The 21,034-nt window shown below is 50.4% G+C and overlaps 1 protein-coding gene across 2 annotated transcripts in view; it reads right to left on the bottom strand.

The window, feature by feature from the left end:
• OLFM2 (olfactomedin 2) overlaps nucleotides 1-19,660 on the bottom strand; it is a 63,011-nt gene extending 43,351 nt beyond the window's left edge. Inside the window, exon 1 of one of the 2 annotated variants that reach the window (XM_079915585.1) lies at nucleotides 19,440-19,660. In XM_079915585.1, coding sequence (XP_079771711.1) covers nucleotides 19,440-19,526 — 87 coding nt within the window. In that variant the 5' untranslated portion in view covers nucleotides 19,527-19,660. Of the gene's footprint in view, nucleotides 1-4,262; nucleotides 4,570-19,439 lie in introns of those variants that run through there. The other variant, XM_079915584.1, reaches the window with a different exon arrangement.
• Nucleotides 19,661-21,034: the final 1,374 nt, after the last annotated feature.

Genomic DNA, 21,034 nt, shown 5'->3' with positions numbered 1-21,034 from the left:
TATTTAGGGCTGTTCATAAATATTTGGCCGCTCTTCTCTGTCCAGGTCATAGTAGGACCACACTTCTCACCCTCTTTGAGGTTAAGCATGCCATGTGACTTGTGCTGGCCAATGAAATGTGAGCAGAAGTAACGTGTCACTTCTAGGGAAGAGCTTTAGGAGCCAGTGGGGGCTACGCTGTACCTTCCTTTCCCTGCTTCAGTGATCATGTCACCATAGAGCCTGCATCATTCTAGGTCCATGACGACCATGGACAGAGCTCTCCAGCCAACATGGATACAGAGTTCAAGCACAAAATAAACCTGTGCAGTATTAAACCACCGAGATATGAGGCCACGTGTTATGGCAGTGTTACCTTGCCTCTCTTGACTGATACTGAGTATTGGGGTCCTTCCCCCCTGCACAGAAAACTGTCAAGAAAACACATAGATTCTGAACTTTGGTTTTTACTGGGAAGTCCTCAAACAGCCTCTTGCTGATAGCTGCTCAGACCCTCCCTGTTCCTCCCATGAGGAAAAGGGTCCTCCCCAAACAGAATATCCCTCCTCCATCTCCCCTTCCTTCCCTCCATCCCTCAAGGAGGAGGGGATGGACAAGGGCATAACATATAGGATGCAGGTAACTCACTTCAGGCCCCGTAATGACGGCAGCTGCTGGCCATGGGGCTGACAATTCTTAGTCTGGTTCTGAATTTATGACCCCCCAGGTGAGAAGCCATTCCACTGAAGGCTCCATCTCACAGGGATGGTTTATGGCTGGGAGTTGGCCAAAGGGAGTAGCAGTGGCAGCTTCTCCCTCCCCGCCCCACTTTCAGGGATGATCTGTAACACCATCTCTCAGAATCTCTTAGCATGCTAAACTGTTTCTCTGGATCAGATCCGGGAGGGGAAACCAGAGACAAGAATGGCCTGAGGGTCTGGGCTCACCCTTACCTCACAGAGATCGTTTTTAAAGTCCAGACCAGCATCCAACTGTCTGCCTCATGACTGGGAATTCTCACTACCTGGGTTCCGGAACCCCTCAGCTTACCCACGTCGGTGCCCTGTAGCTTCGCACAACTCCTCCTTACTGAGCACCGACCCTGTGCCTCCTCACTTCCATTTGTTCTCCCCAATCCTTAGGAAGGTGCATTATTGATTTAGACACTTGACAAATATTTATTCCATGCCTATTACGTGCTTGGCTACAAACTCTCCTTACTGAACACCTACTATGCACCCAGCTATCTTTCCATTTGAAGATGGAATCCTTATGAGGATGCGATTGTTGATTCAGCCACTTGACAAATATCTATTGTAGGGCTCCTCTGCATCAGGGCTTAGGGTTCAATAGTGAGTAAAACACAGATGTTCTCATGGATCCTGTGGCTTAATGGGGACTCTGAACTCCCCTTGACTAATGAGGTTATTGGAGTTTAGAGAGATTAAATAATTTCCCCAAGGTCATACCACTGGTAAATTGCAGGACCAGAATTCAAACCCAGATTCATCTCAGAGTCCTGTCACTAACTGAGCATTTACTGTGTCAGGCACTGAGCTGGGATTTTCAAGCATATACACATTTGACATAGAGGAGGTACTCAATTATTTTGTTGAATAAACAAAATGGGTGGATGGATAGAGAGATGGATGGATGGAAGGATGGATGCGTGGAAGAATCAATGGAGAGAGAGATGATGGATAATGGGTGGATGGAAAGATAGATGGGTGGAGAGCTGGATGGAGAGATGGATGGAAAGATGGAGAGATGGATGGATGGGCAAATGGATGGATAGGTGAGTGGACGGATGGATGGGTGGATGAAAGGATGAGTGTAAAGATGGATGGATGGAGAGATAGATGGAAGGATGGATGGATGAAGGGCTGGATGGTAGACCTCTTACAACAGTTCTGTGAGGTAGGAACTATCATTCTCATTTCATAGATGGGAAACCGCACCTCAGAACGGTGATGTCACTGGGCCAGAGTGCAAGTCGTGGAGCAAGTTAAGGGAAAGTCTGGATTTCAACCTATGTCTCTCAGACTCCCAAGGCACTTTCCTGAGCACCCTCATGTCACAGTCCCCTCCCAGGTGCTACCCTGAGTTACCTGGCATCTCACTCCATAGAGCTCTTCTGGCAAGGCTTAGTGAGACTGAGGGATGGGGTGGGGTTCAGGAATGCGAGAACTATTAGCTTTCAGCAGGTGATTTCATGGAAGCATTGAATCAAGGTCCAGCTACAGATGGGCTAGAGTGAAGACCAGGTCAGTTGGGGTACACACACACGCTCACACTTACAGAAAAATCATGAAACACAGGAATCCACCCACATGCATACAAACCAGGCACACACACCATTCATAGACCACTCACAGATACACACTTGAACATATATGCACACACTTCTAAAGACATACATGTCCACATTTATATGCACAAAACATGTACTTGTACATATTTGCAAAGACACATATACACACACAAAATCATAACTCAGAGACATGCTCTTATACACTATGTACATGTTCCCCAGACATACATGCTCTCATTTACACATATGCTCTACATAATACATGAACACATTTACACTGACTCAAACTTTTTAGATGGTAGGGGAGGGGAATCTGACTTCTGATTTCAATGAGACACCATCTCTCTCCCCCCTCAGAAGGCAATAGCAAGAAGTCTGTCTCAGACTCATGTATATAAACTTATATGCACACATGCAATTACATACATGCAAACCCATAGTCAGGGACATACAACTGCAGACACATCCACACCGAGATACAGCGAGTACTCAGGGACACACCCACACTCGTTCTGGGTTGCACCCTCATGTACAGGCAGACACACTTGTGCCCTCATGCTAGCAAAGCACATACACTTTCTCACACCCTCCACTCACACACACACCCATACACACACCATGCATAGATAGATACACCAGGACATATTCAAATATCGCTTGATGTGACAGATAAACACTGTTTCACACCTTGGCTTCAATTCTGAGGATTTAAACTGCAAGCCCTCACCTGGGCCAAGCCCAGGGACAATTCCCTCCAGGAGCTGGACAAAGCCTGAGCACAGGGCACCCCCCTCTCCACTTGCCCACAACGCTTGGGAGCAAAGACCTCTTAGCTTTCAGTGTGGTGGCAGTTGGAGGCTAAACAGGGGGGCTGATGAAGTTGGCAGAACATCAAGCAAGAGGGGGAGCCCCCATGAATCCCAGTTCCAGGTATTGGGAGGAGTCCCGAAACCAGATTGAAGAGGGTAAGGAATGGGAGGGAAGGGGCGTATCTGGAGGAGGCTGAGGGAAGTTTGCAGTGGAGGATGTCTCCTCCCCTCTCCCCAGGACCCCAGGACCACTATTATTAACCCCGAAGGAGTGCCCCCTTGCCCCCCTTCACCCCCCAGCCAAACTCTGTGGCTTGGGAAGCTGGAGGATGAAGGTGATAGAAGAGGATAGGATGGGACGGGGGAGTGGGCAATCCTGCAGTTTCTGGGGGCAGCATGAGCCCCAACCCCGGCTCCCACCCCAGTACGAGACCGGGCCTCCTACGGAGGGTCAGTTATGGGAATAAATATTCAGCACGTGGTGAGGCAGGTAATGAGGAGGGAGATGCAGGGGGTGGGGTGTTGTGCAGGGGAGAGAAAAGGAGAGACAGAAAAAAAAAAGATACAAACTCGGAGACAGCGCGACAGAGACAGACAGAGAGGAAAATAGAGACGCAAACCAGAGGAAAAAGAATAGAGTGAGACAGAGAGAGACAGAAAGAGAGAGACATAGAGACAGAGACAGAGAGAAGAGAGGGAGAGAGAGAGACAGACAAGGGGCTACTCAGAGACACCGAGACACAAACAGGGAGAGATGCTGAAGGTGGAGACCCTCGGAGACCCGGAGACTTCCCTATTCGGAGGCAGGGTTCCAACCAGCCGCCCGAATCTACCCTCCAGCTCCGCCCCACTCAGCCGGGACCAGGCTGAATTCCGCAGCCCTTCCGCCTGCGCCCCGGGGCCAGAGCGAGCCTAGTACATTGTTGCCGCTCGGACATTGCACACTAATAATAAGAAATAATAATAATAACAATAATAAAAGGCGCGGAGGTGGCTGCGGGTCCTAGGGCTCCTCCGCCTCCGCGTCCAGTCCCCAGCCCCAGGAGGGCGCTCCCCGGCCGGGCGCGCCGGGAAGCTGGGGGGCGGGGGCCCCCGGGGGCTGCTGCTGCGGCGGCGCGAGCACCACGCCCCCCGGGAGCGCCCCCTGCGCGGCGGCCACTCACGATTTTCTCGGAGGCGCCCGCGCGGGACACGGTGCCGTTGAGCCCCACGAGCGAGGGCAGCGTCTGCGACATCCAGTTGGTGACCATGGCCATGGTGCTCAGCACGGCCCCGATCTTGAGCAGCGGCACCGACATCGCGCCCCCGCCTCATGCCCCGCGGCCGCCCGCCGCCTGGTGCTCGGTCCCTTGCCACCCAGCCGCCCAGGGGACGCGAGCGCGAGCTGGGGGGCCGGGGCCGGGGCCGGCCGGGGGGGCTCGGGGACGCGGGCTGCGGCTCGGCGCGCCCGGCGGGCTCCGCTTATAAAGCGCCGCCTCGGCCCCCCCCCCCCCCCCCTCCCGCGCCTCCCACAGCCTCCGCGCCGGGCACTTCCAGCCGCTGTGACGTCACGGCTCCGGCCCGGAGCCCGGCGGGGGGCGGGCGGCGCCCCGGCTGTCCCCACCCCTCTCCCCCGGCCTTTCAACCCCTCTGTCCGGGATCGCCCCACCCCGCAAGGGGCCCCCTCCGGCGGTATTCCCCACCTGCCCCCCACCCCCCGCCGCGGCATTCCCAGCCCCGCCCCCAGCGGTGTTCCCGCCCCTGCCCCCCGAAGCGAGGTATTCCCGGGCCACCCTCCGCTCACAGCCCCTTTCAGAGCCCCAGGCGCTCGGCCTGCGTTTAAATGGGCAGCCGCCCCACCCCGTGCACCCAAAGCTGGCAGGGGGCCGGAGTCGCAAGTCCCCACCCACCTACTGTTAGGACACCGACCCCGGCTCACTAAAACCCGGGAGAGCAGGTATGGGGCGGTGGGCTCCAGTGCGCTCCCTTGAATCGGGTGGCCAAGTGTTTCCTTTTCCCTTGGGGAAGGGGCTTCCCTGGTACCAGGACCACTTTGGGGACCGCTTGGTTGTTTCCGAACGAGGGAAGCGCAGAGTGGCAGGTCCGAAAGCAACAGGCGATTACTGGGATATGGGGAGTGGGGTCACTTCTGCAGCAGGAGGACCCCCATGACTCCAGGGGGCGGCATTACAACCCCGGACGGCCGACACGGGAGCTAGCCTTTTGCCGGCAAGTCCCAGCTGGGTCTCCACTCACAACTTGGACTTGGGGTGGGGGCGGGGAACTGATACTTCGGACCTTCCTCCAGACCCCAGGGAGCAGCTCCGGGGCCCGCCCTTTCGAAGGAAGGGGGAGTGCAGTGCCCCAGCTTTGCACCCACGCACCAGCCGGCGGCGGGGCGGCGAGGCCGCCAGGAGGAGAGCCCGGCTGGTTTAATTTCCTCTGTTTTCCCTGCACTCACGCCCTCTCGTGGCGTCCCCGCATCACCTCGCGCTGCCGCCGCGGCCGCTGCAGTCGCCTTCAGTTCGCGGCCGCCGCCGCCGTATGGAGGCGGCGATGACTCAGGCCTTTCCCTGGGCCGTGGCAGCTCACCGAGGGCTCGTCTCGGGAGAAGCGCTGAACATGGGGGTAGGGATGGTGGGGGTCTTGAAGTATCCTTTTTTTTTTTTAGCTTAACAGCAGGGAGAGGCAGGTTCTGCCCCTATGGGACTTCCAGCAATGACCTCTCTCTGCCTCAGTTTCCTCATCTGCAAAGTGGGTGGTTTAAGGACCCATGGACCTAATACGTGTAAATGGCTCCTGTGTCCTGAGAATCAAGTGAAAGCTTTATTGAACATCTACTATGTCCCAAACACTGTAAACAACAGATTTAAAAAATGCCTGCCTGGGACTTCCCTGGTGGCACAGTGGTTGGGAATCTGCCTGCCAATGCAGGGGACACAGGTTGGAGCTCTGGTCCGCGATGATCCCACATGCCGTGGAGCAACTAAGCCCCAGTGTGGCAGCTACTGAGCCCGTGCTCTGGAGCCAGCGAGCCACAATTGCTGAGCCTCTACACCAGAACTACCGAAGCCCACGCACCTAGAGCCCGTGCTCCACAACGAGAGGCCACCGCAATGAGAAGTCGGTGCACCACAACGAAGAGTAGCCCCTGCTCGCCGCAACTAGAGAAAGCCTGCACGCAACAAAGACCGAGTGCAGCCAAAAAATAATTAACTAATTAATTATTTTTAAAAATGCCTGCCTATGTGGAGATGAACATTCTATGGAATAAGTCAGACAACAAGTGGGGGTGGGGTGGGGAGTAAAATACCTAGGGTATCGGGAGGAAGGGGCATATGGACTAGGTAGGGGAGTAAAACTTTAATCGAGGTGGTTGGGGAATGTGACATTTGAGCAGAGACCTGAAGAAGGTGAGGGAGGGAGCCATTTGGATATCTGAAGGAAGAGTTCCAGGCACCAAGAACAGCAAGTGCAAAGGCCCTGGGGCAGGAGGATAAGTGTTCAAGGAACAGGAACGAGGCCAGTGTGGTTGCAGCAGAGTGAACTGGGGCAGACTGGGGAGAGATGGTGCTTGTAAAGCACTTTGCCTGGTGTCTGGAACATGGTGTTTCATAAATAGTAGCTGACATTGTAATTATTTGCAGCTGATAATGAGCTTTAAAAAATGAGATACCTCCTTGCCTACTTGTACTGCAGCTTGCATTTATGAGTACTGAACACTTTGCAAACACACTTGCTGAGTACTGGATGCAACCTCCCATGAACAGTACAGCAACTTCTCTATTTACAAGAGAGGAAACTAGGCTCAGAGAGGAGAGGGGACCAGCTCAAGGTGACCCAGCACATAAATGGGAGCCCAGGATTCGGACCTAGGTGGGTCTGATTTCAGACCTGGGCTCCAAGCCCTTCCTGTTTAGATAATCTGGAACCCAATGAGACTCTCTCACTCTCTCACCATTGGTGATGCAGGAAACTGCCCTGCCTCCTCCCAGCCAAACTCCTCCAAGGAGTGGTCTACACTCACATCTGCACTTGCTCTCTCTGCTTCCTTACCTCCCACCTCCTGTATGCTTCCAAAACTCCTCTCACTAACGGCACCGGTGACCTTACGATTTGCTGGTCCCACAGTCTCACACAAGCCCTCATTTAGTCACTCTCACAGGTAAGTCTTCATGAATCGTTCCCTCCTTCTTGAAAGTCATTTGTCCCTTGACTTAAAGGCTGCACTATCACTGTCTCCTGCCTTATCCCTAAATGTCTCCCACGGCTTTGCCCTAGGTCCCTAGCCACTGTCATTCTGTATACTGTGCCTGGACCATCCATCACACTCACATGTAGGGTTTAGGTTCCATTTGGCACACTCCCACCTCAGGACCTTTGCACTTGCTGTCTGCTCTACCCAGAGCACTATTACCACAGATACACATGCGGATTGTTCCTTTACTTCATTTATATTTCTGCGCTATCATTGTGCAAGTCAGAGCAATGCCCTACCCTTCTCCAGAAAACTACACTTCCCAGGGTCCCTGGCACACTGGCTTCCTATTAGTCTCACCCAATGAGAGGCACTGGAGGGAGACTGGAGAGTGGGGAGGAAGGGAGAGGCCAGGGTATTTCTTCTCTCTCTTTCTGCTTAGGGTGGGGGTGTGTATTCTGACGGCGGCCATACTTACTCCATGATCCCATGATCCCAGCTCCCACACAAGAAACTTTTCTTCATCACACTTCATCACACCCTTTTGTCATGTGCCTCCAGTAGCTCTGTGCTGTGGTTTATTCCTGATCATCCCATCAGTCTGGCTTCTCAACTCTTCCATCTCACACTTAACCAATTCTCTATATTAAATTTCCTCTCTTTGAAACACCTAGACTGGTTTGTTTCCCTGATGGGTCTCTGAGCGATTTGGCTACCGTATCCTGAAAGACATCCCCTGGCCACCACATCTACAACAGCAACCCCTCTGCCCCCGTCCCCTCCTCTGCTCTATCTTGTTGAACAACATTTATCACCATGTGACATTATATTGTACTTCTATTTGTTTATGGTTTGTCTCTTCCACTAGACTTTCAGTTCCGCAAGGGCTCCTACATGGCTGTGTTTTTTACAGCCTCATCCCTAGGGCTTAGCACAGTGACTGGCACATAGTAGGTGCTCAAGAAATTGTTTATTGACTGACTAAATGAATCTACAGCTGAGGCTCCCAAAAGCATTTCTGCAGCCCAGATCTCCATCTAGAGCTCAAACCCCTATGCCCATCTGCTTCTTGGACATCTCCACTTGTGTGTTTCACAGGACTAATAGCACATGACACCCACCAGAACAACCTCAATCAAAAGGCAAGGGCTTCCCTGGTGGCGCAGTGGATGAGAGTCCGCCTGCCTATGCAGGGCACACGGGTTCGTGCCCCGGTCCGGGAAGATCCCACATGCCGCGGAGCGGCTGGGCCCGTGAGCCATGGCCGCTGAGCCTGCGCGTCCGGAGCCTGTGCTCCGCAACGGGAGAGGCCACAACAGTGAGAGGCCCACGTACCGCAAAAAAAAAAAAAAAAAGACAGGCAGTACCAAGTATCGGTGATGAAGTGGAGAAACTTAAACCGCTTTCTAGTGGGAACATAAAATGCTGCAACTACTTTAAGAAAAAATTTAGCAGTTTCTTAAAATGTAAACTGAAATTTACCATAAGACGCAACAATTCCATCTACCCAAGAGAAATGAAAGCCTATGTCCATGGAAAGACTTGCATGTGAATATTCATAACAGCATTGTTCCCAATGAATGAAACAATTCACATGGTCATCAACTGGTGAATGGATAAACAAACTGCGGTACATGCATACAATGGAATGTCGTTCAACGATAAAAAGGAACGAACTACTGATACATGCTACAGCATGGATGGACCTCAAAAATATTTTCCTAAGTGAAAGAAGTCAGACACAAAAGGCCACACTTTGGATGAGTAGTTTACACAAAATGTCCAGAGAAAGCAAATATATAGAGACAGAAATTAGATTAGTGATTGCCTGGAACTGGGGATGGGGTGGGGATGGCATGAGGGATTTTTTTTTTTTTTTTTTTTTTTTTTTGCGGTACGCGGGCCTCTCACTGTTGTGGCCTCTTCCGTTGCGGAGCACAGGCTCCGGACGCGCAGGCTCAGCGGCCATGGCTCACGGGCCCAGCCGCTCCGCGGCACGTGGGATCTTCCCGGACCGGGGCACGAACCCGTATCCCCTGCAGGCGGACTCTCAACCACTGCGCCACCAGGGAAGCCCCCGGCATGAGGGATCTTTTGCGAGTGATGGAAATGTTCTAAAACTGGATTGGGGTGATGTTTGTACAACTCTGCAAATTTACTAAAAGTCATTGAGTAGCACACTTAAACAGGTGGATTTAATGGTATATAAATTATATCTCAATAAAACTGTTTAAAAGGAGGAATATACCTAAACTTTCCCTGCAAGTTCCCGCCCCCCAGGAGCCCTGCACTGACATGAGAATGAGTCCTTCCTTAAATTTTGCACCCTAGATTTCTTGCTTGCCTCACCCTGGTCCTGGACCAAATGTACCCACAGTTAGAAACTACAGATAGTGCCCCTCTCACCTTCCTTCTCTTTCCCTACTCCATTCAAATTATCACCAATGCCAGCTGAAACTGATATAGAAATATCTCCAGAAAGAATCCCTTTCTCACTGTCACCATCATTACTCTAAACATCGTGTTGGGGAGTGCTACAGATTGAATGCCTGTATCCCTCCCCAAATTCATATGTTGAAAGCTAATCCCCAATGTGATAGTATTTGGAGATGAAGTCTCTGGGAGGTGATTAGTTCAAGAGGGTGGAGCCCTCATGTATGGGATTAGTGCCCTTATACAGAGACCCCCCCCCAGAGAGCTCCCTCTCCCTTCCATCATATGAGAAGACACCAAGAAACTGGTCCTCACCAGACACCAAACCTGACAGCACTTTCACTTTGGTCCTGGACTTCCCTAAATCCAGAACTGTGAGAAATAGATTTCTGTTGTTTATAAGTCACCTGGTCTATGGTATTCTATTATAGCAACCTGAACACACTAAGGCCAGGTGCCATGAAAAGAAATTTTTTTTCCCTGACCTGAAAATGATCAGGAGGAAAAAAGTTCATAACTCTCAGAAACAATAACAATAGTTGCTAAGGTTTATTGAGTACTTATGAGCTCGGCACCATCTGCAACAATGTACATGTAATAACTCATTTAACCCTCAGAATACCACTGTGAAGTAGATTGGGTTAAATTCCATTTTTTTTTAATGAGGAAATAGTGGCTATTAGAGTGGTTTCTTAGAGATGCTAAGAAACTTTTCCCAGCCCCCAGGAATCTATCCCAGACAGACAGGCTCCAGAGTCTGGAGGCTGTTCCTGGGTCATTTGGCCCTATTCAAAGGGGAAAGAATAAATGTTGATCCCTACCTCAAGCCACATACAAAAATCAATTCCATGTAGATCTTACATCAAATGTGAGAGATAATAAATCTTTTAGAAGTAAATATAGAAGAATATCTTCATTACTCTGAGGTAGGCAAAGATTTCTAAAACAGGACACTAACAAGCATTAACCCTGAAGGAAAAACAGTTATTATTTAAACTACATTCAAGTTAAGAAATTCTATTTATCAAAGACATCACTAAGAGAATGAAAAGACAAGCTACATAGTAGGAGAAGATATTTGCAATCCTATGTCCAACAAATAACCGATATCCTCATTTTTAATTTATGTAAAAGAGAGAGAAACACAGATATAAAATTTGGATGTATAAAAACACGTGTTCTTACAAATTAATAAGAAAAAGGCAGACAACCTAATAGAGAAATGGGCAAAAGACTTGAGCAGGCATTTCACAAAAGGGGATACTCAAGTGGTCAATAAGCGTGTGAAAAGGTATTTAAATATTAGTCATCAGGAAATGTAAATTAAATACAAAATGTGATCGCACTAAACACCCATCAGAATGTCTAAAGTGAAACATAAAGACAACACCAAGTGTTGGTGATGATGCAGAGCAACTCGAATGCCCAGACACTACTAGTGAGAGAGTAAATTGGTAAACTCTTTGAAGAGTCTTTGGAACTTTCGAAGGCTGTTCAGCAGTTATCTCCTGAAGTTCAATATATTCCTCCCCTATGACTCAGCAATTCGACTCCTCGGTATATACACTTGAGTCTCACTATTTGTGGGTTCCATAGTGTCAAACTCGCCTACACACTGCAATTTATTTGTAACCCCCGAGTCAATTCTCACGGGGCTTTTGTGGTGATTCACGGACATCCACAGGGTAGCAAAAACTTGAGTCACTGACACACAGGTTCCCAATGGAGATCCACCACAGCCATGCTCTGGCCTTTTTGTTTTAGCTCTCATAACTGTAATCAAGTGTCTTTTTCACAGTCTACTTAGTGCCAACATTTTCACATTCTCGTGCTTTTTATTGGTGATCTCGCTCTTTTAAGTGGCCCCATGCACAGCGCTAGGTTCTGTCTAGTGCGCTAGGCGCAAGAAGGTTGTAACATGTCTTCCAGAGAAAATACAACTTGTCGATAAGTTTCACTCAAGCATGAGTTATAGTGCCTTTGGCAGTGAGTTTGCTGCCAATGAATCAACAATGTATATGAAATAAGGTGTTTTTAAACAGAAACATTCATAAAAGAAGGTTGCATATTCTTTGGTCAACAAAAATGTCGTGACCAGAAGCTTGCAAGAATCTAACCCCACGATGATTCAGTATTCACTAATTCAGTATTCACTAATTCTTTATAGAACATAATTACTGCGAATAGAGAATCTACTGTACACATATACCAAACAGAAGTGTGAACAAGCATTTACTAAAGACACGTGTCAGAGTGTTTATTTCAGCACAGTTTGTGTCAGCCACAAACTTCACCAGCCCAAATGCCAAGCAACAGTAGAATGGATATACCACATGCGATATATCCACACAACGGAACACCATAAAGCAACAAAAACAGAGAATCAATCACAAAACAATAATACGGAGGAATCTTACAAACATTATGTGGAGCAAAAGAAGCTGGGCACAAAAACTACATGCTTAATGACTTCATTAAGTTACAAAGCAGGTCAAACCAGTGCAGAGTGAGAGACATTAGCTTAGCTGTTACTCTTGAGGGGGCAGGTGGCAACTAGAAGGAGGATGAGGGGGTTTCTGGATTCTTGCAAAGTTCTGTTTCTTGACCTCGTACATTATGTCACTTCAAGACAATTTATCAAGCTGCACCTTTATGATTTGCATACTTCTTTGTAGCTATGTTTTATGTCAAGAAGGAAGTTTACTCAAAAATATGAATTAAGGTATCAAGTATAAAACATAAGGGTCATTTCTGTTTGATGTGCAGCAGGTAAAAATGCTAGAAGTTCCAGTAGAAAAGCTAGAAAACGTAAACCAAGCAAAACACTGTCCTTTGTAAGAAGCCAAGTGGTCTCTGTCAACCAACTCTGCCTTCTTGGTCTCCACAGTATTTCATTCACACAGAGGAAAGGCATGAATTTACGTCTGCACATACACAGCTTTGCACCCCTTGGAACACAAATGGTGTTAATCTTCTAGCCTATGCCTGCTTTTAGTTTTTTGCTCGGTTACAGCAAATGTTTGGAAATGGTGTTGAATTCTCCCTGGAATTCTCTCTCTTGCCATCTCTGCTTTCCTGCCTGCTTCAGAATTCCAAGAGGAGATTCCAAAGGAGACAGTAGTCCTGGCTGAGGACCTTGGACACCAGACAATGAGAGGTGCATTCCCCCTGTCCTCCCCCAAATATCAGTCCTACTATGCCTCTGGCTGTCACCAACTTGCCTCAGGTCTTGTTAGCTCCTGAAATAATTCTGTCTTCACACCTTTACTGTCCCTACTCTAGTTTCAGTCAAAGGATCTGTCCCTCACACAAATCCAACCATGTCTCATTCCTGGCTTTAAAACCTTCTATTTAAACAACAAAAAAGCAAACATCCCAGTTTTGAAAAGGAACAAAGGACTTGACTAGACATTTCTCCAGAGAAGATACACAAATGGCCAATAAACACATGAAAAGATGCTCAGCATCGCTAACTCTTAATAAAATGCAAATCAAAGCCACGATGAAGAACCACCTTACACCCCTTAGGATGAGCTAGGATCAAAAAGTCAAATACTAACAAGTGTTAGTGAGGATGTGGAGAAAATGGAACCCTTGTGCACTGTCGGTGGGAGCGGAAAACGGTCCAGACACTATGGAAAATGGTATGCATATTCCTCAGGAAGTTAAACACATTATTATCATACAATCCAGAAGACCCACCTCTGGGTATACACCCAAGAGTTAGAAGCAAGGTCTTGAAGAGAGATTAGCACACTCATGCTCATAGCAGCATTATTCACAATAGCCAAAGGTGGAAGCAGCCTAAATGTCTATTGAAGGATAAATGGATAAACGAAATGTGTTCCAACCATACAATGAAACAGTATTCAGCCTTAAAAAGGAAGGAAATTCTGACATCTGCTACAACGTGGATGAACCTAGAGGACATTATCCTCAGTGAAATAAACCAAAAAGACAAACACTGCATGATTCCACCCATGTGAGGTCCCTAGAGGAGTCAAATTCATAGAGACAGAAAGTAGAATGAAGATTGCCAGGGGCTGGGGGTAGAGGATGGGGAGTTGTTGTTTAGTGGGTAGAATTTCAGTTTCGCAAGATGAAAAGAGTTCTGGAGACGGATGGTGGTAATGCTTGCACCACAACGCAAAGGTACTTAATGCTACTGAATTGTACACTTAAAAATGGTTAAGATGGTAAATTTTATATTCTGTGTATTTTGACACAATTTAAAAAACGCTTTTATTTAAACACACACACACACACACACACACACAACACACACACACCCTTACTTGGCCCTGAGAACGATTCCACAGTGGGCTGTGTCGCACCCCTCCACTTCCCCAGTACCTCGCTCGGTGTCATTCACATAGGAATTACTAGAGAAATTAGGACTAGAAAGAATCTGGCTCATCATGTGCTCCCCGTGTATTTTTCTTGGGAACAACCAGGATCCTCTCAGCACCTAAAAGGTAAGAAGCTATCTGCCATCTCACTCAATCGCTTCAACCGCCTTTGCCTCTTGGTTTCTTTCTTCTCACGCTGAGACACCCTGTCTTCTCATCTGTTAAGCAGGGCTTAGATGCTAACAGGCACTGAGACCCTCCTGGGTTTCCCAGAAGCAACACAAGTCAGTTTCTGCACACAGACTTCATGGAACCTATTCTGACTCCTCTCTGTTCCTCTGGCTTCTCCTTGATTTGTGGCTGAGCTCTGCATGGATGAGGTTGTGAGATATACCAGGCTTCCGCTCTGGGAGTAAAGATATGTCAGTGTTCTTGGACAAGAGTTCCTGAAAAATGGGAACAAAATCTCCTGCCCTTGTCACAACTCCCTTCTCCCCAGCACAGCCAGGCTCAACTTTAGAGAAGTTAAATCTTCCATCCCAGTCCTTGAGAGCTCCAGCAGCCACCCAGCCTTGGTGTCCAGTATAAGGTTCAAAACACAGAAGGCTCACAATGGACGCTTTCTAAATGAATACGTGAATGCATGAATAAATGAAAAGAGCAAGTTACTGCCTCCCAGGCACTGACACTGAATTCTGGGGACACGGAGTCATTGCCAACAACAACTGCTGGGATTATGAGAAATCCACACACGCCCACATGGTCAACCTGTATGGACACAGAGTCACTGTGCCCACACACCCACAAACATGTCCCTAAACATACACACACCCCCCCATGGACACTACGGACACACTCCTATAGGGCCAGAGTTACAGTGAGGTGAGTCATGCAAGAGCAGAGGTGGCTCCTGCCTTTATTTAAATTTTGATATTTTGTTCATCATGGATCTTTTGCATTAATTTTGAGTTTCTTAAAATATTGCATTAAAATAGTATTTATCTTGGCCTCTGAGGCTTTGGGCGCTCCCTTCAATCTTGCACCCAAGGCAAGTGCCCCGTTTGCTTCACACCCTGATCAGGACCCTGGCTGACACACACACCCAGGGGCATCTGCCCACACGTCTTCCCCAGAGTCCCAGGGACGTACACAGTCTCTGAACAAACCTCATTCTACCACTAGGTGTCGCCCCAGCTCCTTCATCTTCGGCTCAGCATCGACACCACCATTCCTTAGGAAGAAAATGTCCAGTTCACTTATTATCTGGGAGTCCTCAAGATTTCCTTTTACTTCCATCTACCTGGGACATTTACATTTTCTAAATGCGCCCTGGGAGAAACAGCATCTTAACCCCAAATAGTGGTGCCCTGCAATGGTGGAATTTTAGGCACAGATTAAGAAGATGGGTTTTCCTGATGCCTCTGATCCAGGAGCTGTGGTTGACTTGAAATGGGTATGGGATAGCCCAAGGGGAGAGTTGTTCCCCCGACCCTCCCTTGACACAAGAGTTCCACTGTTTGAGAAAGAAAGAGATTCTGTGGGAGGAGGAGGGGGATTCATCCATTCATTCAACAGATATTTGTTGAGAACCTACTATGTGCCAGGCTCTGCTGTAGGCATTGAGGATACAACAGAGACCACTGGACCCTGATGAGCTGCCCCTCTAAGGGAAGACAGACAATAGGTGAAGAAACAAATCCTGGAAATGTAGTGACAAAGCCTATGAAGAAAAATAACACAGAGTAAGAGCTCAGAAAGTGGCAGTGGGAGGTTATTTTTGATGGCCTCTCAGAGGAGGTGACATTTAAGCAGAAAGAGAGAGAGGAAGTTGAGTAGTTACCTGGGGGATCAGTGTCCCAGGCAGAGGAAATGCAAAGTGCAAGGGTCCTGAGGCATGCATTGTAAACTGAGCTACTCCTCTTGTCCCATCCTGTGGGGACCCCAGGAAAGAGGTGACCCCAAACCCAGATAGTACCAAAGATGTAGCTAGATCTTTTTGTTGTTGTTGTAAATGTATTTATTTTATTTATTTATTTTTGGCTGCATTGGGTCTTCGTTGCTAAGCGTGGGCTTTCTCTAGTTGTGGCGAGCGGGGCTTCGTTGCAGTGCACGGGCTTCTCATTGCGGTGGCTTCTCTTGTTGCGGAGCACGGGCGCTAGGCTCACAGGCTTCAGTAGTTGTGGTGTGCAAGCTCAGTAGTTGTGGCTTGCGGGCTGCAGAGTGCAGGTTCAGTAGATGTGGCGCACAGGCTTAGTTGCTCCGCGGCATGTGGGATCTTCCCGGACCAGGGCTCGAACCTGTGTCCCGTGCATTGGCAGGCGGATTCTCAACCACTGTGCCACCAGGGAAGCCCTGTAGCTAGATCTTAAGGAGGACTCCCCAGTGGTCAGGAAGGGACCATCTTTCCCACGGGTAAGATGGTGGGCCTTGGACCTGTCAAGCTCTCTGGTAGTTCCAGACCCTGGAGGGATGGACAACTTCTCTGACAGGTCCCACTCCCCTGTTCTCAGGGTCAAATCCAAACTGCTGTCCACGGCCCACAAGTTCCCACTTGGTCGGTCCCTCCTGGTTTCCCTGGCCTCATCTCCCCCCAACTCCCCCTTCACTCACACCTATCCAGCCACACCAGCCTCTCTGCTGCTCCCCAAACATACCATGCTTGTTCCCACTTTCAGGGCCTTTGCACTTGCTATTTCTGCTTTGAATTCTCTTCGCCTGGATACAGAAGGCATCCTTCTCTCACTTCCTTCAAGTGTCGCCTCAAATACCACCTTCTTAGAGACACCGCCTCTACCACACCTGCTAAAATAGCCCCCCACTGCACCACCATCACACTTTAATCCCCTTTGCCCTGTTTATTATTCTTCAGGCCACTTGCATTGTATTATATATTGATTTAGCTGTTGACATTGTATTATATATTTATTCGATTCTTGTCTGTCTCTCCTGCAACAAGGTCAGCTCCAGGAGGGCAGGGATTTGATGACTTGGCTCATGGCTATATCTCCAGTGCTTCGTCATATCTGCTGAATGAATGGACAAATGAATGATTTCTAGAAAGGACCCCTGGTGGAGACCAGGGCCCATCAAGGACCGAGGAGGGGGTTCTGGGAAGTGATGGAGGGGACGGAGATGGGACAGAGCATCCATTCTCCAGACCTCTTCCTTCCCTGGGGCGCCAGGCTGGGTGGGCAAGCTGGGGCACGCAACACTGTAGTGCCCATGGCCACCTGGAGGCACTGTAGTTGGTGGCAGGACCCTACCAGTCTCACCCCAACTGATTACTCCAGCTTAGCTCCGCCCCACCGGCCATTTAGCCCCACCTCCACTGAACCCAGTTTAGTCCCGCCCCCTAAAGAGCCTGGTATGGCTCTCATGCATCTTCATGTTAGCCCTGCCCCCAAGCATCTCCCACCCTCCTCTGGGGTCACGCAACATCACCTCTCACTGCACTCTCCCACACCCTTAGGCAATCTTGGAGAACGAACAGGATATCTAGAGTTTCCTAGGGGCTGGCAGGGGTGGAGGAAAATCCCCAGGTAGTGGCTTCAAGGATCCTCCTTGGAGACCCAATTCAACTTCACTCCTGGTGCACCTTTATGCACCATTCTCTCAAGTGGATACCTCTTTCGGTCTCTCGTCTCTCGCTCAGCTGACTCTCTTTACTTCTTTGGGGCTCACATATCAGTTGAGCACCCAGTGTGTGTGGCCTGATGCTTGGCCTCTGAGCACACTTCCCATCCCAGCCAGTATGTGGGTCCTGAGATAGGGAAACAGAGGAGTGAGGGAGGGGACCTCACGAGGTCTCCTTGTAGCCTGGAAATCTTTCTATCTAGAGTCTGATCTCCATCCCTCCCAATAGCCCCCCTCAGGGTGGGTACAAGGTTCTGATTCTTCTCTTGGCCAGGAAAGAGAAGGTGCCAGGACTGTTTTTCCTCTGAGCTTCTACCCAGAAACCCTCCTAGTGTTTACGCAGGCACTGTTCACACCCGTGGAGTGGACTGTTTAACAAGAGGGTAAATGTGTGGGCTAAGGAGCCGGACTGCCTTGGTTCAATCCTAGCTCTGCCACTCCCAAGCTGTCTGAGCTTAAGCAAGTGACCTAACTTTTCTGTGTCTCAGCCCCCACCATCTGTAAAATGAAGGTAAGCCGCTCAGAGGATTAAACGTCTTAGTTCATTCGGTGTGCTTGAAAGAGTGCCCAGCATATAATAAGCACTTAATAAGTGTTAGCTGTTATTATAATTATTTTATTATTTTGGAGAACTTAGGGGGCTCCCACCCCCAAGATGGGGGAGGAAGGAGGTTTCCAATAGCATTAGAAAGCTGGGACCACCCCCCCGCATTTTGAAAAGCCCCCATCTCTTGCCCAAGAGATGAGGTACCATGGAGAGGGAGACGTGCTCCTGTGAAAGCATGTAGTGTGCAAGGCACCAACACACACACACGGATGTGCACGTTCGCACACACAGCCCTTGCCCCGCAATCCGCTTTCAGAGTGACTTAGGCACAGAATGACACATGGTTACCCAAAGCTCCCACACACCTGGTCACCCACATTTTGTACAACACCCGGGCAGATGGGCCAGGGTCATGGGGACACTGACACACACCGTCCTTTATACACGGCCACAGCTGCCCACATACCGCTGGGATTAATACAGTCCTCACTTGCTGTCACACAGCCGGTCACACACAGATACACAACTCCCGGTCTCAGGCTCACAAGCCTTCCTCAGCGGCCCTCCAAGTCACAACCTCCCACTGTCACATACAGACTCTGCCTCAGGTACAAACACCCTCCCCCAATCATGCCCCAGGTCATGCACGGTTGGGCACACCTGCACAGCCACACACGCAAACTCTCAGTCACACCCAGCTGTGACACACAGGCACACACGTTTACCCAGCACCCTCCAGCACTTCACACACGTCCCCGTCAGTCACTCACACGTGAGTCCCGCCCCCTTGCCCACCTTGGGGGTGCGGGCGAGGAGTGGGGGGCTATAAAAGCCGGGCACCTCCTGCCATGATGGGGGACGTGAAGGATAAGCGACACACAAGGCCCCCTGAAGTCCCCCCACGACCCCACTTAGCTCGAGCGAGATGGCGGGTGTGGGCTCCGGGTCACCGAGAGGTTGAGAACCCCAAAGCTGGGATCAGGTTGTCTCCCAAACCATCCCACTTCTGAGGCTGGATCTGAAGCTCCCCTTCCCATTCCCAAAGCCAGGGTGGACGTCCCAGCCCCTCCCTCGCCGCGACGCCCCCTCCCTCGCAGCCGCGGGGGGCTCATGGAGCCCCCAGTCCCGTTTCTGCGGGGCCCCCTGAGCCCCCGCCCCTTCTGGAGCCCTCGGCGCCCGCACCTGCCTGCCGGGCCCCTACCTGTCCGGCGAGGCCTGAACACAGCAGCAGCAGCAGCGGCAGCGGCAGCGGCGGCGGCGGCGGCGGCGGGACCGTGAGCGGCCACATGACGTGCCCCCGGCCCGGCGTCCCGTTCCCCGCCCGCCCTAGCGACGCCTCGGCACGGGGACCGCCACCAGGCGCTACCCCGCCCGCCGGGCCGGGCGACCCTATGCCGCCGCCTCCCCGGCCTCGCGGGCGGCTGGGATTCCGCCCCACCCCCGCCCCTCGCTCGCTCCGAGTCTTTGTTGCGGGCTCCGCCCCCCGCCCCGCCCCCAGCTCGTCTTAGGGCGCCGAAGGAGCGGGGTCTGGGGTCGGCGAAGCGGGGCGGGGGGGAAGCCGGCACCCGAGAGGGTAGCTGGGATTGCGACCCAGAACCCCAAGGCCAATCTGGGGGTGGCTCATGGAGATGGGGACGGTGAGGGGGTTCCTTCACGTGGTAGTCAATTTCACCCTCCCTGGACATTTCCCACGTTATAAATGGGGCTGGGAGAGGGATCAAGGGGCAGGGGGCGTAGGAGGAAGGCCTGGTAGCAAAGAAGAGAAATTGAGAGGCCTCCTCTTTAAAAAGCTCAGGAGTCAACAGAGAAACTGAGACAGAGTCTGTGAAATTGGGCTTCGAGGGACGGATCACTGCAGGGACGGGGGCGGAGATGGAGACAGAAAGTGAGAGACAGATACAGGGGGCGGGAGATCTCCAGACTAGGCCAAAGGGGATGGCCAGCTGGTGGACATCTTCCTTCCCCCATCACACCTGGGACAGTCTCTGTTTCCCATTGCAATGGCCCAAGACAAGAGACCAGATCCTGAGAGAATCAAAATATTAAGGCCACCTCCACACGAAGCTATTTGCATATGAAGGACGTCCTCGTCCAGCCTCCGGACTTTCTCTGCCTGTCCCCCCTCATCGGTCTCCCCAGATATCTTCCCTCACCAAAGTTCCTCTATGGTTTTTTGGGTGAGGGAGCAAGCAAGTCAGGTTATAGAGAAATCAGCCATAAAATATTGGGAGTGGGGAAGCCTGGCATTTTTCTTACCCTACTGTGTGCCCTGTAGATAAGTTATGGTTTTGTCAAAGCAAGGAGAAAGAGCTTCTTATCCAATAAGACCTGGGTTCGACCCTGGTTCTGTCACTTCTTGGCCATGTGACCCCAGGCAAAGAGCTTTCCTTCTCTTAGGAGACCTGTTTCCTCTTGAGGTGCTGGGGACTTCTGTGACTTATGAGTGAATAGAGCACCTAACCAGCGCCCAATCCCCAGAGGGCATTACTACAATGAAGCGTGGGGTTGAGGACACTGGCCATGGGATGTGGGACACAAAACAGAATCTGAGCCAGGAAATGCATCTCGTCATCCCTCTCCCTCTTTTTCCCAGATGGGAGATGATCTTTTTGCTGACTCCTCAGGCCAAGCCTGCATTAGGCATGGGATAGGAGAGGGGTATTGGTTGTTGGAACCCACGAGCTCTTGACGAAGAGTGGGCTGTGGTCAACTCGGGTGGAGGAGGGCCCTACTCGTCCCTGTCCCTTTCCTTGCCCTTGTTAGTGCTGTGTTTCAGAACCACGGACAATGTTCTCC

The sequence above is a fragment of the Stenella coeruleoalba genome (genome assembly GCF_951394435.1).
Source record: "Stenella coeruleoalba genome assembly, chromosome: 3".
NCBI classification, from domain to species: domain Eukaryota; kingdom Metazoa; phylum Chordata; class Mammalia; order Artiodactyla; family Delphinidae; genus Stenella; species Stenella coeruleoalba.
Note: the sequence above shows the minus strand (reverse complement) of the source record. Positions and strands in the feature narration are given on the sequence as shown.